The 16721-nt window shown below is 62.4% G+C and overlaps 1 protein-coding gene across 3 annotated transcripts in view; it reads left to right on the forward strand.

Moving 5' to 3' along the window:
• Positions 1-15913, forward strand: part of WNT7B (Wnt family member 7B) — a 48989-nt gene extending 33076 nt beyond the window's left edge. For all 3 annotated transcript variants that reach the window (XM_006917316.3, XM_006917315.3, XM_025050619.1), the window contains exons 3-4: positions 7376-7647; positions 13185-15913. In XM_006917316.3, the coding sequence (XP_006917378.1) occupies positions 7376-7647; positions 13185-13664 (752 nt within the window). In that variant the 3' untranslated portion in view covers positions 13665-15913. The remainder of the gene's footprint in view (positions 1-7375; positions 7648-13184) is intronic.
• Positions 15914-16721: the final 808 nt, after the last annotated feature.

A 16721-nucleotide genomic window follows, 5' to 3' on the forward strand; every position in this document is an offset into this window, starting at 1 on the left:
CACCCCCCCGACCCAGCCCACGTGCTTGTCTCATTGCCACGCCTCGCCTCCCGCACCTGGCAGGCCGCCAGCATTTCTTACCTCGACCCTTGCAACAGCCTCCCAGGGTACTCTGCTTCCGCCATGCCCCCTACAGCCAGCCAGAGGGTCCCTCTCCATATTCATCACCACGGCACCTTCCAGGGGCTCCTTGCCTTAGAATAAAGTCTAAAATCCTCCCCGTGGCTCCCAAAGTCCACATAGCGTGGCCCACGTCATCTCCCACTGCTCTCTGCTGGGTCGAACCGGACACCCAGCTCATTTCTTCCTCAGGGCCTCCGCTTTGCTGTTCCCTCTGCCTGTGCACGTCTCGCTCCGCTCCTCATTCAGGGCCCGCCTTCAGCGTGCCTTCCCGAGGACCCTCGCTCGTCACCCTCTGCCCCGATCTCTCCTGCCACCCTGTCCTGCTGACCCCTCCCTGGTTCTGGCCGCGGCCCGCTGCCTGCACCCTCTGTGAACCTCCTCCCAACCCATCCGGGCCCCGGGCTGCTCTGTGTCAGTCTCACCCTGCTGTACGCTTGGCCTTGGGCTCAGGGATGGGTGGGGCCGAGGGCCTCACCCCTGCGACTCTGGAGTTTGGCCTGGAGGGTGGGCTGTGCTTGGTGCCATGGAGACACTTGGATGGTAGAGTTAGTGAGAGATGGAAGGGCGAGAGGGTGAGTAATGTGCCAGGGGCTGACGTCCACGAGCCCGGGGCCCGGGCCTGGTCAGGGGAGCGGGAGGCAGGACCGTGCAGCCTCCCTGTCCTTGTGGATGGGAAGTGGTGTGAGGATGGAGTCTGGTATCCTGGCTCAGATCCCAGCTCTGTGGCTGGCCGGCCATGCAACCTAGGGCCAGTCACCTGCCTCCTCTGAGCCGAGCATCCTCATCGAGGTGGGGCCCCCCGTGAGGGTAGAGCGAGTAGGACGAGTTGCGTGCAATCCCCTAAAAACCATTGAATGCTGTATGTTTTTATAACAGCTTTATTGAGATGTAATTCTCATACCATACAATTTATCCATTATAGTGTACAAGTCAATGGTTTCTAGTGTTTTCGCAGAATTGTGCAACCATCACCACAGTCGACTTTGGAACATTTTCATCATCCCCAGAAGAAACCCTGGACCCTTTAGCTATCACCCTGTCACCCCCCAGTCCCCCTGGCCCTTGGCAACACTCACCCGTGTTCTGTCTCTGTGGATTCGGGACATTTCATGTCAATGGAATCGCGTGACGTGTGGCCTTCTGCGTCTGGCATCTTTCGCTGAGCACAGTGTTCTCGAGGTCCTTCCGTGTCGTGGCGTGTGTCAGGGCTTCACTCTTTCGTGGCTCAATAATATTCCCTCCTGCGGCTGGACCACATTTTCTTTATCTGCTCTCCCGTCAACGGACATCTGGGATGCTTCCATCTTCGGGCTGTTAAACGATGCTGCTGTACTTGAGTACAAGCTGTTGAATGGACACGCGTACCTTGGACCTGTACCTAGGAGGGGTTGCCGGGTCAGATGGTAACTCTGGATTTAACATTTTGGGGACCCGCTAAAGTGTTCCGTAGTGGCTGCACCATTGGACCTCCCCCGGCAGCGCATGAGGGTTCTGAGTTCTCTACGACCTTGCCAACACTTGCTCCTGTCTGTCTCGTCACGCTGGCCGTCCAATGGGGGCGAAGTGCTATCTCCTGGTGGTTTCGATTTGTATTTCCCCAACGAGCATCTTTTCATCTTTTATTGGCCGTTTTCATGTCTTCTTTGGAGAAATGTGGATCCTTTGCCCAATTTTAATTGGGTTGTTTGCTTTGTTATTACTGAATTGTAGAAAATGCCAGGATTTTTTTTTTTAAAGGGGGCAAGTACAGACGGGCAGAGAGGCAGGGTGAATGGGACTGTGTTGGCAGCAAGCACATGCTCGCTCACACAGGGGCCACATCTGTGCCTGAGCCCAGGTATATATGCCCAGGTACACATGCATGGGGACACGTGCCGAGGTCCACACACACGGATGTGCAAATATGTGTACAGCCACGGAGAGCCCATGTGTTGTGTGTCGCACGTGTGGGCGTGAAGCTCCGTTCGCTCACCGTCTGTGCAGGGGCCGGGCCTGCCCCCTGGGAGCGCACGTGGGCCCACTTGGTGCGGTGATTTGGCTGTATCGGAACTGTGATCCTCATTTTGCAGGCGGGGAAACTGAAACATAGAAAGGCCTCTTGATTGGTCTGAGGTCACCCAACTGGCCAATTTTAGGGTCTGGACTTGAACTCGAGGTGTCGCACTCTGAGCCCCTCTCTGGGACCACGTGTGGCCCCAAACCGCAATCGTTTCAGAATGTCAGGGGCTCCTCCGCTGTCTGCGATGCCATGCGCCCCTCCCTGGGCCTCGGGCTCCTTGTGGGGTTGTACTGCATGGTCCCCGAGGCCCTGCCCAGCACTGAGGTTCCCAGCTCCCCTTTGAAGAGGGAACCAGGTGCCTTTCCCACTCTCCTCCCCGGCCTGCGATTAATCGGGTCATTATGAGCTCAATTACAGCTTTTTATGGCTCTCTAAACATGGTGTGCCAGCCCCCCATGGACGCTAGGACGTGGCAAGTAGCTTTGAGTGGACAGCGTGGGGAGTCTCGGGTATTGGAGGCGGGCGTAGCCCAGCTCTGCCCTGCGAGGGCAGCGGGGACTGTTCTGCCCAGGCCCCAATCTGCTCCGGAGGCACATGGGTTCCCTCCAGGACCTGCTCACAGAGATCTGCCTGGCCCCCAGGGTCCGCCTTGGGGTCCGGATGAAGGAACAAGGGGCAGACCAGGCCCGTTTTCCCCGAGCATCGGGTCTGGCTGAGGCCACGGAGCAAGGTGTGACACTTCTGATCTCTCTGAGCTGGGAGCCCAGCAGGGTCAGCGGGGTGAGGGCCTGAGTTTGAACCACCCACAGGAACGAGGGAACAGAGCTACGGTCCTCGAGCGGCCGGGCAGCCTCGGCTCACCCATGGGGCAAGGTCTCTGAGGGCTGTGTGGTTCCATGTTCTGGGTTGGTGCAGACTCTGCATGGAGTGGGTGTTTGGGGAGGCTGACCGGGTCGGCCCCAAGGAGGAGGCTCTGGACAAGCACAGAAATGCCTGTCTGTCCCGGAGGCCTGGCCCTGGGCCGCTCGCTGCTTGGTGAGGGCGAGGCCGATGCCCGTTTGTTTGCTCTCAGAGCTGTTTCTGGGCAGTGGGGGTCGGCTACGGATCTAGAGCCCCACCTGGTGCATGAAGACGTAGGCTCAGAAGGGTTTGTGACTTGCCTGGGGCCACACGGCAGGTGTGCGACTCCAGATCCCATCCTGAGTCTCCGGCACCTCCTCTGCTTTCCTGGGCCTGGGCCCGGGCCCTTCCGAGCTAACGGGGTTCACCTTGACCTGCGGGCACCAGAGGCGGGCGGCCCGGAAACACCTGGCTCCGTGTCAGGGCCATGTGCGCTCAAGGACGTGCCCCCCGCCCACCCCCCCAGGGCTCAAGAGGCCCTGGGAGTGAGGGGTGACCGACATGCGGCCAGCCTGCCTGTCTTCGGTATTTTCCGGAAATACTGCCAATGCTGCCATCGGCTCCAGTGTCTGAGGGTGCGGGGCTGTGCTGAGTGGGTTCTGGATCCCGAGAGGGACCTCTAGGCCTCCTGAGACCAACGTGTGCCCCCAGAATAGCTGTTGGCCCCAAACAGGCCACTCATGCTGCCTTCACCCAACGCCTCGCCCCCATCGCCAGACACACCTGGAGCAGCTGCTGAGCTCAGGCGGCTGCTGCCACTGCCACCTGGAGCAAATCAGTTCCCACCTTTGAATCTCAGTGCTCCCATCTGTGACATGGAGCTCGTAAAGACGGACTCTGTCATGGGCTGTCACGGGATAACAAGGCAATGCAGATAAAGTCCCCAGCCCCGGCCCTCTCACGTTGGGGTTCAGGGAACGACGCTGGGTGGGGGGCACACAGAAGAATCAGGCGTGGATCCTGCCTCCAGCTCTGCAGCCCGTGGGGCGCCTGACAAGGGGCCTCACACCTGCGGGGACGCTGGGAGCCCAGCGCTGTCCCAGCTGTGTCCAGAACTTGAGTGAGCTGCGGACACGTGGGAATGTGGACAGGGACCCCAGGCAGAGAGAGGGCCGGCGGCAGGGACCCAGGCCTTTCTTCTTTTCAGTAAGAGTGTGTGCTCTGGGGGCAGCTGCACCTGCCCACAGGTGGGCCGCTGGTTCATCCTGGCCAAGCTAGGCTGCAAGGAGTGGTGGGTGGGGCCGGGTGGGGTCAGGCCTCCTGGGCTTGAGGTCAGTTCCGGGGCCTGGGAGCCAGAGATGGCTGCTGAGCAAGGCCCATGGGTTCGAGAGACATCTTTCCAAACCTGAGCCCTCCCTCTGCTCACCTGGACGAGGACATGTGAGCAGCTCTCTGGGGATTGGCCAAACTGCCCAGGAGTGACTTTGGGAGGGGACCCTCTGCCTGCTCCACGCCAGGGCATACTGTGACCGCGGCCCTCTGAGCCAGCTTCCAGGTCCGTATATGGGGTGTGGTCCCCCCCGCCCTACAGGGCTATGGCGAGAATTCAATAAGACGCATGTGCTGAGTGCGGATGCATGGGAACCCCTCAGTCTGCGACCTAACGTCACCCTCCTGGATGCTCCCCAAACTACGACTGTCTCGCAGTGGCCCCCACCTTGTCTCCGTGGAGAGACGAGGCGGTTTGGCTCATTAAAACCAAATAAAAAAGGAATTAGCAGGAGTGGCAGCCAGATGAGTAACCGATGAGTAACTGGGAGTTTGCACAGGGTATGGACTTAGCCCGGTGGGAGCAGAAGCTGACTGAGAAGAAAGGGAGATTTCCATGAAATGCCCCCCAAACGCACCAGCCCAGCCGCAGAGCCTGCTGTCTGCCCGGGGGCTTCGGGACGGCCAGACACGGAAGTCCCCCATCCAGCTCCCGACGGGAAGACGGGCACTTAGCGTCCCCCCTGGGGAACGCCCACATCATCCTTGATCAGGCAGGGCTTGGTGGTGGGGACTTTTAAGTCTGCCTGGCCTCTTGGCGAGATTGCACAATTGTCAGATTTCTCCGCCCACCCCCCTCCGCTGGGTGCCTCGTTTGTGATATGCCTCCTCTGAGACCTCTGAGTTGGGTGTCCCCCGAGCTCTTACCCAGAATTCACCTGCTGGCTAGCTGCCATCCTTCCAGGGCCCACGGCCCACACACGGTCCAAATGAGGCATCTCCTCGCCGAGGGAGCCGAGCATGCCCCTTCTCCCATTTCTCCTACCCAGGTCACTCAGCTGCAGCGGGGCTGAGCCGGGGGCAGGGTGGCCTCCAACCGCCCGAGCCCCAGGTGCCGAGTCCCTCCCTCTGCCTCGGGGCTTTGATTCCACTGCCTGGGTTCAAATCCTGCTTCATCCGCTAACACCTAGTGTCACAGCCTCTCTGTGCCTCCGTGTCCCCATCTGCGAGATAGGAACAGTGACGAAAGCTGTCTCGTACGATCGCTGTGACAGTTTGATGAGAATGTATGTGAAGGGCTGGTGAGCGATGGCGATGGTGACCACAGCTCTGCTGATCCGCTTTCTAAATAGTTCCAGAATCCCCATCCCTTGTGCAGCCAGCGAGCTCTCAAATTCTAGCCCCGCAGAGTCTGGCCCCAGCACCTGCACAGAAAGTGCCATCTGCTTCATGGGACATCTCCGCCCGTCACAGTCTGGCTCCCTTGGATTTTACCCGCCTCTTTTTTATTACTCGTGGCCTCGTGCTTCGCACCTCTGTCCCTTTGTCCCAGCGGTGGCCAGGAGAGCACGCACACGCACACGTGCGCGCGCACACGCACACCACAGACGCGCTCACAGGGAGTTAACTCACTGCTCGTTAAGACTCACTTTACCACGTCACCTTCTCCAGGAAGCCTTCCCAGTCTCCACCCCCGGCAGAGGCAGGTCGGGGCATCCTTTGAGGTTTCATGACTCCCTGTGCCCCTTCTTGCAGAGCTCTGTGGTCCCCTCCCTTCCTGGAAGCCCCTCTTGTTTATTGCTGCCCCCGTGTGCGAGCTTGTCGGCGGGCCTGGCTGGGCTTGGGTAAGGCAAGCAAGGAGTTCAGTAACCCACCTCACACCCCACGGACTTCCCTGCGCATCGTCTTGATCTAATGGAAAGCCAGGGAGGGCGATTCTCACATTCTCCCTGTCCCTGTCCCTTTGTCTGTCTGAGAGTCCCTGACCAGCCGGCCTTGATGACAGAGGGACCAGGGCTTCTCCGAAGAGCCACTCACTGTGCTGAGAAATGGCTTGTTACGGGGTGGTGCTGGGGGGTGGTGCTGGGTAGCGGAGCTCGTGTGTTCGTTCGGTGGGTCCCCAGGTGGCCCTGCACTGACCCCTGGCAAGGAGAAAAGGGACTCAAGGATTTGACTTTATCTCATAGATGTGGAGGTTGCCATGCAACAGGCAGTTATTAAATTATTGTCAAATGAACAATGAATGAATATGTGACACAGTCTTTGCCTCCAAGAGGCTCGCAGACAGTACTCAGGCACCATTCTGCAGCACAGGCAGACTGGGTCCGTGCCGGGAGGGCAGAGGGAGGCGAGATTCACTCACCTGGAGGCACTGGAGGGCTTCCTGCAGGAGGAGGTGTAGCTGAGCCCTCAGGGGAATCACTGCCCCTAGAGCCTCTGCAGTGGCTTAGGTCCTGAGCAGGGGCTTCCCCGCACCCGTGGGAGGAAGGTCTCACTGTCCCCACCTGGATGGTGGCCGGGGGGATGAGGGAGGCATGGAGGCCCGGCGCCCAAGTCTGGGCAGTGTGGGGGGCCCTGAGGGAGGCTGGGGTATCAGAGAAGGGAGGCTCAGGAGACCAGGGCCTGGTGACGGGTGATGGTGGGTGGTCGGAGAGAGGGAGGTGGCAACGGAGAGGCCAGGTGGGTTCTGACCGGTGTGGATTCTGCCCGGTTCCCAGCTGGTGGGGTGGGGTGCCTCCACGGGGTCTGCAAAAGTGGCTGATTCACGAGGAACAGCGCTGAGAAGGTGGCAGAAGAGAGGGGCAGAGGTATAGACCCCACACGCCCCGTCACAGGGCCACCCACTGCTGTCTTCCGGGGGTGGGGAGACCGGACCCCTCCAGCCCAGGCTCTTGGGACAGGGAGAGAAGTGTCTTGCGCAGCGGTGGCAGGGCCGAGGCGTGCATGGCGTGCTCACCGTAGGCGGGGCACTGTCCTCGGCCTCGCGGGGCGGGCTCCCCAGCTCCACGCTGCCGAATCAGAAGCTCAGAGCAGGCAAGAGCAGAGCCCAGGGTCACACAGCCATCGACAAGACCCCGGGCGGCTGGCTGGGTGGTTCCCCGAGCCCCGCGAGGGCCTAACGGGCCGCACCTTCCCTCCACGCAGGGAGCCGCGAGGCCGCGTTCACCTACGCCATCACCGCGGCCGGCGTGGCCCACGCCGTCACTGCCGCCTGCAGCCAGGGCAACCTGAGCAACTGCGGCTGCGACCGCGAGAAGCAAGGTTACTACAACCAGGCCGAGGGCTGGAAGTGGGGCGGCTGCTCCGCCGACGTGCGCTACGGCATCGACTTCTCCCGGCGCTTCGTGGACGCCCGTGAGATCAAGAAGAACGCGCGGCGCCTCATGAACCTGCACAACAACGAGGCGGGCAGGAAGGTAGGGCGCGCGGGCGCGGGGCGGTGTCAGGTGTGGCCGCTGGGTCACCTGAGTTCCTCCTCCCTGAAATCTGCAAGGCTGTCCTAGGGGAGGGAATTGGGAACCCGAACCCCAAAGGTGCGGGGTGAGCAGTGCTGGGCATGGCTGTCACCAGGGACCCTCCTAGCGGCCGTCGCTGGCGGGGCTCATGGCGCCCATCCCAGAGGTGTGTAAACCGAGGCTCCCAGGGGCGAAGCGATGTGCCCGCCGCTCCCAGCTGCTGGGAGGCAGGGATGAGACAGGACCCTGTTTCCACGCAGGGTGGGAGGAGGTCTCTTGGCCAGCGTGCCAGGTCCCTGTCTTGGTCCCAGAGGGATCCTGCCACCGTACCGGGAGAGGCGGCCTTTGGTTCGCGTTGCCATGAGAGAACAGAGGGAGGGATGTGGGGGTGCAAGGGGGGGCGGGGAGGGGAGGTGCAGCCTCGGGGAGGGTGGAAACTGAGCTGGGGGCTCTTGAGGAGCAGCCAGCTTCAGGTGTGGGGTGGGATGCAGTGTGGCAGGTGATAACGGAGGACATTCAGGCAGGGACACACTGGGGAAGAAGTCAGGGCTGGCCCAGCCCTGCCCGGGGGAGATGAGGGCCCCAGATACTGGGCTGGGAGGAGTGGCCGCCATGGCGGCGAGATGGCCAGAGATAGGGCCGGTATTGGAGCAGAACGCCTCTCCAGGTCTGATCCCCCAGCCCGGGGGCTGCACCCAGGGCTCGGGGCCTGCGGGGCTCTGCAGGCATGGGACAGACTTGACTTTCCAGCAAAGAGGAGCCGAAATTACCCTCTGCCTCATGGACCATAACTGAGGCCACTGGTCACTCACTCATTCACTCTTCAAATGCTCCCTGCCCCTTCTCTGTGCCAGGCTCTAGGTTGGGCATGGGGACGGGGACCCCGGCCATGGGAGCTCCGCCAGAACGACTAGCTCCACGTAAGGGGAGCAGGGGTCATAGCCAGGGACAATGAGAACCCCAGGGACTGACAGGAGGGGGAGCAGAAGCTTCCTGGAGGAGGTGACATCCAGTGGAGCCTCGACAGACATGCCAGAGCTGAAGGAGCTGGCGCTTGGGTGGGGGGCAGGACTGCGAATAGTGCAGGCTGGTGGGAGCAGGAGGCGTGGGCGAGACAGGGCTCGAGAAGCAAGCAGGGCTGGCCCAAAAGAGGCCTTGAACGCCAGGCCAAGGGTCTGACTTTATCTCGTAGATGTGGAGGTTGCCATGCAACAGGCGGTTATTAAATTATTGTCAAACGAACAATGAATGAAGGAATGCGTGACACAGTCTTTGCCTCCAAGCGGCTCGCAGACAGTACTCAGGCACCATTCTGCAGCACAGGCAGACTGGGTCCGTGCCGGGAGGGCAGAGGGAGGCGAGATTCACTCACCTGGAGGCACTGGAGGGCTTCTTGCAGGAGGAGGTGTAGCTGAGCCCTGAGGGGAATCACTGCCCCTAGAGCCTCTGCAGTAGCTTAGGTCCCGAGCAGGGGCTTCCCCGCACCCCTGGGAGGAAGATCTCACTGTCCTCATTTTACACAGGAAGACAGTGGGGTCCAAAGTGAGCTGCAGAGCCACTGGTGGCCCCAAGGCCTGAGCTCTGGTCACTGCTCCATGGGGATGTGTCTCAGTGAGCAGCAGAGACGTGGGGAAGGACACTCCTGGTGGAGGGACCAGTGGAAGGCAGAAAAAGCGTGGGGGTGGGGAGGGGGACTCAGGTCTCGCATACAGAGCCGTGAGGCCACCAGCCCCGCTCAGGTGGCTGGGGCAGGCGAGGAGGCCGGAAGGTTGCACGGGCTGCGTGCTGGAAGACTGTGACAGCCAGGCTGGATCTGGGCCCCTTGCAGGTCCCTGAGGGAGAGCGGGGCTGAGCAGCTCAAGGGCCAGGGTTGTGTCTGATTTGGCTCTGAGGTCCTGTGTGAACCCCAGGGCTGACCTAGCATGGGATTCAGGGGTGCTTTGGAGACTGACAAGTGGGAAAAGGCATCAGGGAAATGGAGTGGGGCAGGACTGAGCCCCGAGGGAGACGGGGCCGGGGAGAGGAGAACAAGGAGACTGGGGGTGGATTCCGGGCCCGGCCAGGGGCTGAGGCTGGAGGAGGGTCAGCATGTAGGGGGTGAGGATCTCCATCAGGGGCTGAGGCTGGAGGAGGGTCAGCATGTGGGGGGTGAGGATCTCCGTCAGGGGGTGAGGCCGGAGGAGGGTCAGCATGTGGGGGGTTTGGACTGGGGCGAAGTCCTGAACCTGTGAACAGAGGAGAAGCAGGTTGTCGGGGGCGCAGGTCAGCAGTTTGCAGGCCCATCGGAGACAGGGTGGCTGTAGGAATGGGCCGTTAAGAGGTCAGCGGCCAGGATTCTCGCGCCAGCACTGTCCCTGACCGTCAGGACCCGGCTGACCCCGCCCCTCCTCCGAGCCTCAGCCTCCTCCTCTGCACAGTGGGCGTAATGCGCCTTGTCCCCTCCCCACGGAGCTCGTGGCACACAAGGTGGCCCGAGCCCTTGGACTGAGCCGAGTGCAGGCAGCACAGGAAGCAGGAGGGGCGCCCCTCGTCCCCGCTGCGTGGCGCTCAACAAGGCGCGCAGGGTGTGGGGGTGTGGCGGGCGAGGTTTCTCTAAGAACTGAGTCCGGAACTTCATGGGTCACCCCAGTACTGGGCGCCCTGGCCCCTTTATAGAGAAAACAGGCCTGCCCCGCCCCCCACTTCCTCAGCAAGTCAGGTGGGAAGAAAGCTGACCACAAAGTCCCACAAACCGGTGGCTTAAAGCAATAGAAACCCATTCTCTCGCAGGCTGGAGCCAGAAGACTGGCCCTCCGGGGGCGCACCCCTCCTGGCCACCCCAGCCCCGGGGGCTCCAGGTGCTCTTGGGCTTGTGGCCACATCGTCCAGTCTCGGCCTCCTCCTCGATTGTATCCTCTTCCGCCTCTCATGAGGACACATGTCCTCGGATTGAGGGTCTACCATGGTCCGGGGTGATCCCATGTTGTCTCACCTTAATCGCATCTGCAAAGTCCCTGTTTCCAAATCAGGTCACGTTTCAAGGTTCTGAGTGGGCTGGGACATGGCCCACGGGGGCCCCCGGTGGGCCAGCGGGGGAGAGGCTAAGCACGGACACCTGCTCACCTGTGCTTTCGACAGACTGCGGGCTCCCTCGGGGCTTCAGTGTGCCAGCCCACGACTCCCCTCACCTGGACAGAAGGGAACACTGTTCCCAGTGTGGGGCATCCCTCATTCCAGAAAGAACCTCAAGTCGGCCCTTTCCTGGAGCCCCCACACACCTCACACTACCCGGGATGGGGGTGGGGCAGTGCGCCGGGGGAAGCTGCTCTGGGCAGGGCTGGTCACTGCGCCCTCCCAGGGGGTCTCCTGGGCAGTGGGGCTGGCGCCGCCTTTGCTGTCGCCCTTATCTTGAGGGCACTGGAGACGGAAACGGCACATTCTTGAATTCTGTGATCATTTCCCAGGAGAGGCTCAGGCCCAGGGGACCCAGCCAAGCGAGGATGTGGCCCCTCGCTCAGCAAACAGCTGCCCAATCGACTCCATCTGCTGGCTGTCACTGGCTGCACAGGGTCCCGAGTTGGGTGGGTGGGGCGCTGGGCTTTCCTGCCTTAGTGGGGACAGAGAGGTGGGGGTGGAGGGAAGGGGATCAGAACAGGTGGCACAGCGAGGTCGGGGGCAGCTGTTCTGCAGGCCGAAGTGGACACCCCGATGGCAATTAAGCCTGGACCACCTGGCCTGTACAACCTCAAACCTGGACACCCCTGCTGGGTCTCTGGCCATTGCGGCCCCTCTGAGGAGGAAGCTTCTGGGCTAACAGCCTAGGGTGAGGCGAACCACTAGCCAGGCTGGGGCTTCTGAGAGGGGCGTTTGTCTGGTCAGCTCCTGGCCTGAGGGGTATACTGGGCCGGCAGTGTGTCCAGGACACGAGAAGTTTGCAGGCCTTGAAGGGCAGGTTATTGGAGGGAGGGGCTTTCAAGGGAGGGGAGGGTCCATGAGAGGATGAACACGAGGTGGGGCAAGGGAGTGGAAAGAGATGTCTCTGATCTTGCTAGACAGCGGAGGGGAGCGGGGGGCAGGAGGCAGAGAGATGGCCCAGATACACTATCTCCTGGAGGCGGAGGGCTCCACCCTTCACCCGGACCCCCAGACCAGACTTCTGGCCTGTGCCCTCAACCCAGACACCCCGTGGCCCTGCTGCTCCAGTTCCGAACAGTCCCCAAACCCGCCCCTTTCCCCGCTCCGGACGCCTGGGCTCCCCCCGCCCCTTCTCCCCGCTCCTTTGTCCAATGAGCTCCGCTCCTCCATGGCACCCAGGGGCAGCACCCCCTCCTCCAGGAAGCCCCCGGGCAGGGGCCGGCTCTCACGGCATCCGCACTCTGCTGTTCCGTGTGTCGGTTTCCTTCTGTTTCCCACACTGGACTGAGCCCCGGGCATCCTCACCGAGCCCGGGCGGCTAGGGCAGGAAGAGAGACGGGGCAGCCGCCGGCCTGTGGGGCGCTGCCTGCACTGGTTTCTCATTCGTTCATTCACTGTGGGTCTCATCTGGGCCAGGGCTGGGGTTCTGGCCCCGGGTGGGGTGGGGGAAGTGGGGGACAGAGGGTAGCCAAGTTCCTTCAGGGCTGGGCCACGGAAGTGAGGCTAGGGAGAGCTGAGACAGCTGACAAATGGCCCTTCTGCAGTCGTGGGCTGCAGCTAATGATTCCCCATCTTTAATCAGGCCCGGCTGGCAGGGCCCTTTCGATCCGGGTAAATGAGTACCTGGGGTCAGGGCTGGCTCTGGGAATTAGCCTTCCGGGGCCAGGGAGGGAGGCCCAAGGAAAACACGCTGCACCCATCTCTGGGGAGAAAGAAGAGCCGGATCCAGGACGCTGCCCAGCAGTCAGCACACCTGGGCCTCACCGACCCGTGTGCTCACCTCCGGCCAGTCCGCCCCGCATCCTTTAGCAAACGTGGTGCCTACGACGCCATGGGCACGCCAGGCATGCCAGGCCTTCATCGAACAGCCGTTTATTAAGTGCCGACTGCATGCCACACCCTACGCCAGGCACGAGGGCAAGGAGCGGGAGAGACAGGGGTGAGGAATCTGCACCTATTAAGCACCTACTGTTGCTGGGCTCGGTGCCGCCATGAGGTGCCTGGGGGCAAGCTGGGGGCAAGCACCAGCTTTATCATCTGCTGTCCTGGGACCTGCAGCCAGCCCTGTGTTTCAGCTTGGTACCAGTGCAGTGACCCAGCTCCCGGAAGGGTGGTCGTGAGAATTTAGGGAAACACGTTTGATAACGGTATGCCCAGCTCTGCCAAGTTCTGAATGTTCTCTCTGGACCCTCACAAGGCCCTATGCAGCAGGGACTTATGGTCAGCAGCCCCCATTATCGGATGTAGAGACTGAGGCTCAGATTGGAGGAGACCGCGGGTCAGGCTGGAGGTGGGAGGTGCCCCGGGTCCGGCCACGCCCACTCTCAGACCACGCCCACTCTCAGACCACGCCCGCTCTCAGGCCCCCGCTGTGTCGCCCGCAGGTCCTGGAGGAGCGCATGAAGCTGGAGTGCAAGTGCCACGGTGTGTCGGGCTCCTGCACCACCAAGACGTGCTGGACCACACTGCCCAAGTTCCGAGAGGTGGGTCACCTGCTCAAGGAGAAGTATAACGCGGCCGTGCAGGTGGAGGTGGTGCGGGCCAGCCGCCTGCGGCAGCCCACCTTCCTGCGCATCAAGCAGCTGCGCAGCTACCAGAAGCCCATGGAGACGGACCTGGTGTACATCGAGAAGTCGCCGAACTACTGCGAGGAGGACGCGGCCACCGGCAGCGTGGGCACGCAGGGCCGCCTGTGCAACCGCACGTCGCCCGGCGCGGACGGCTGCGACACCATGTGCTGCGGCCGCGGCTACAACACCCACCAGTACACCAAGGTCTGGCAGTGCAACTGCAAGTTCCACTGGTGCTGCTTCGTCAAGTGCAACACCTGCAGCGAGCGCACGGAGGTCTTCACCTGCAAGTGAGCGGCGGGCGGCCCGCAGGCGGCAGCCCCGCCCGCGGCGTCTGCACATGGGCTCGGGGCGCCTTCCCTGCGCTGCCTCGGCTGCGGCCAGAGGTGGCCGGAGGAGGTGAGGGCTCCGGACGCAGGAGGGCTCCCGCCGGGCTCCTCATCCTCTCCCTGTCCCTGGGGGCTGCCTCCTGCCATTGCCGTCACTTCCTGTGGCAGAACAGTGCCCACGACCCGGCAGAGAGGGCAAGGCCAACGGCACTGGTGTCCTTGCCCGGGGCCCAGGGAATTCCTTTTCTTTTCTCCGGGGAAAGTGAACCTCAAGGACACACATATCCCCAGAAAGCAAAGTGACAAGACTCTGAGTGTCCCCCTCCCCCACCTGGTGGCACGGACAGGGGAATGCCATGCCGGCCTGCCCCACCGGAGACTATTTCCCAGGCCATATCAGCCACTGGGCCCTGGGGCTATCTGGGCAGATGTTGTCGAAAATTATTTATGTTTTCTTAGTATCAGAGGAGGATTCTTAGCACGAAGGCGCAGCCAGCCCTGACTGCGTGCTCCGTGTCGGCGCGTCCCCTCTCTGCCCTCCGCTCCCTCTCCGGGACCTGCGGGAGCATCCCGGTGCACGGCACCCTCCTGGCCCCGCCCCGGGGGAGCTGGCTGTGTGAGTGTGGACCCCAGGGGAGCTGGGCAAGGGCTTGGCAACTAGTACGGCCCCAGGAGGGCTGCCGAGGGGAGCCCCGACAGGGGTCTCCGGTCCCCTCTTCTTTTCAAAAATCATATCAATCAAATCAAAACGTCTCCCACGTCAGGTTCCAGGAGCACTTCGTCCCCTCCCTCATGCTGTTGCCCTCCCAGCGCCTTGCCAGCCTGATGCCCCCCAGTTTACAGAGCCCCCCCCCACCCTGGAGCCAGCTGGACCCCAAGAGAGCATTGTGCGGGGAGTGGGCAGGGGGTAGTTCAGGGTGTTTGCTTCATTTGACGCATGAGGACACTGAGACTCGGGAGGGAGCACTAGCCAGAGACCCCGAGGCCACGAGTGGAGCTCCTGACTTGGCTCAGGTGTCCTGTGCCCCAGCCCAGGGCTCCTGGCCCTGGAGGGAAAGCTCTGGGAATGCCGGGCGTGGTGTGGGGCGGCCCCCATACCCCTGCCCCTGCTGCCAGCCTCACTGGGGTCTGCACCCCCCACCCAGAGGTGCCTTCAAGGGTCTCTCGGTGGCCTCCTTGGCCAGTTCTGGCCCTTTCACCCTGACCCTGATGCTAAGGATCCAGGGAGTCCCTCTGCCAGTACCCCGTCTGCTCTCCCAGCAGATGCCTGTCCCCCCAGGCTTCCCACACCATGCAGACCCCCCCTTGAAGTCCAACTCACCCTGAAACCTGGGAGACAGGAAAGGGAAGGGGTCCAGGGCAGCTCTAAACTAGGTTTGGGGTGAGGGAGATGGGAAACGAGGTGCTCAGGGCCGGATGCGTCTTCTGCCAATGCTCCCGCCCCTCCCTGGAGAGGCACAGAGGCAGCGACCTGCCAGAAAGCACGGCGTGCAGCTGGCTTCTACCAGTTGGGGTAAGTGGGGGTGCACCCTCCACTGCCCACATGCTCCCCACCCTGAATTTAGGGTATTTTGCAGAAACTCGTGGAAATGTGTGTCCTCAGGCAACTGACCAGCCAGGTGGGCTGGATATTAGCCTGGGGCGAGGGACACTGTCTGGGCCCTGGTGTCCGCCCTCTGTGCCCCCGATGACGCCAGGATGCTCCATTAGCTGCTGCCCTGGGAAATCCCAGGCTGACGTGAACGCCCCCACTGCGCACCCCTGCCCCCACGTCCACAGGCCCGGCGTCTTCTGCCAAGGAACCTGGTTAACTTATGTTGTTATATAGTGTCAAAATGTCTATAGTGTCTTTTAAATTATTGTGACCTACACTGGGTACTGGGGAGGGGGGATGGCCGCGTGCTGTCCGCTGAGACAGGCTCCTCCTTCTGCTTGAAACAGACTCTTGGGGCCCCTGACACCACCGAGTCATACGCACTGTCCCTCCGTGCCACGTGCCCCCACCGAGACCCCGCCCTCCCTGTCAGCATTGCCCTTCCCTCGGGGGGGAAGGGGGTCAGTGTGGCCCAAGCAGGGGCGGGGGCGGCCGAGGCGAGGCGCTGTGTGACCCTGCGGTGCCCCCACTTCAGGAGAGCCGGGGGGTTTCTGACAGGCCGTGTCTGGCGTCCCTGGAGGGGAGCGTTGGCTCCAATAAAGCTGGAGTCAGAGACGTGAGTGTGTGTGGAGCCCACGCGGCGTGGGGGGGAGAGACGTGCGCCGTCCGCCGAGAGCAAGCCCCCCACGTGCCTTTCTGGCTTCCTCTGCCCTCCCTGCCGGCCCTGCCCTGATGTCCCCCACACCTAACCCTGTCCTCACGCCCAGGTCCCAGGTGGGGTCTGGAGTCATACCTGCCTCCAGGCCACCTTTGGGCCTCCCTAACCAGCAAGGGCTACGGTGGGGGCCGGAGACAGAACCTGAGGCCTCCTTGGACAGCCCAGGCTCAGGCTGAGGGACTCTGGGCCATGGCTTGGTGCGAGAGCCTTCATGGGGTGCGGTTGGGGCTGCTCTCAGGAGAATAGGGAGCCTGGGGGTGGCGGACCCACAGCAAGAGACCCTGACCCCCCATCCGCCTCCTTTTGGGTCTCCCTTCCCTCTGAGCCCGGCTGGCCTCGGGGTCCCTGTGGGTCTATCCAGCTGTGTCTGGGTGGGTTTTGGCTTAAGTGCCCCGCCTAGTGCGCTTCCTGCCCCCTTGGGCCGTGGGAAGGTGGCCCGCGTTTCCTGGGCAGCCACCGGGCCGTGTGTCTCCCCAGGAGCCCGGCGCCCCTCCCGCGGTAACCACGCGCCAGGGGCATGAATGGCATTCTTGCCGAGGGCCGGAAGGCATGCGGCGGGGCCGGTTTGGCCACTGCCCGCCGTCCCCGCAGCCTGGCATCGGGCGGAACTGCTGATCAAACATCCCCGTCTGCACGGTGCCCACCTGCGCACCCACGGAGCCTGGCCCAGACCTGGTGAAGGGACCGCCAGGTGGGCTTGCCGAGGGGGA

This window comes from Pteropus alecto, unplaced genomic scaffold (assembly GCF_000325575.1).
Source record: "Pteropus alecto unplaced genomic scaffold, ASM32557v1 scaffold157, whole genome shotgun sequence".
NCBI lineage: Eukaryota > Metazoa > Chordata > Mammalia > Chiroptera > Pteropodidae > Pteropus > Pteropus alecto.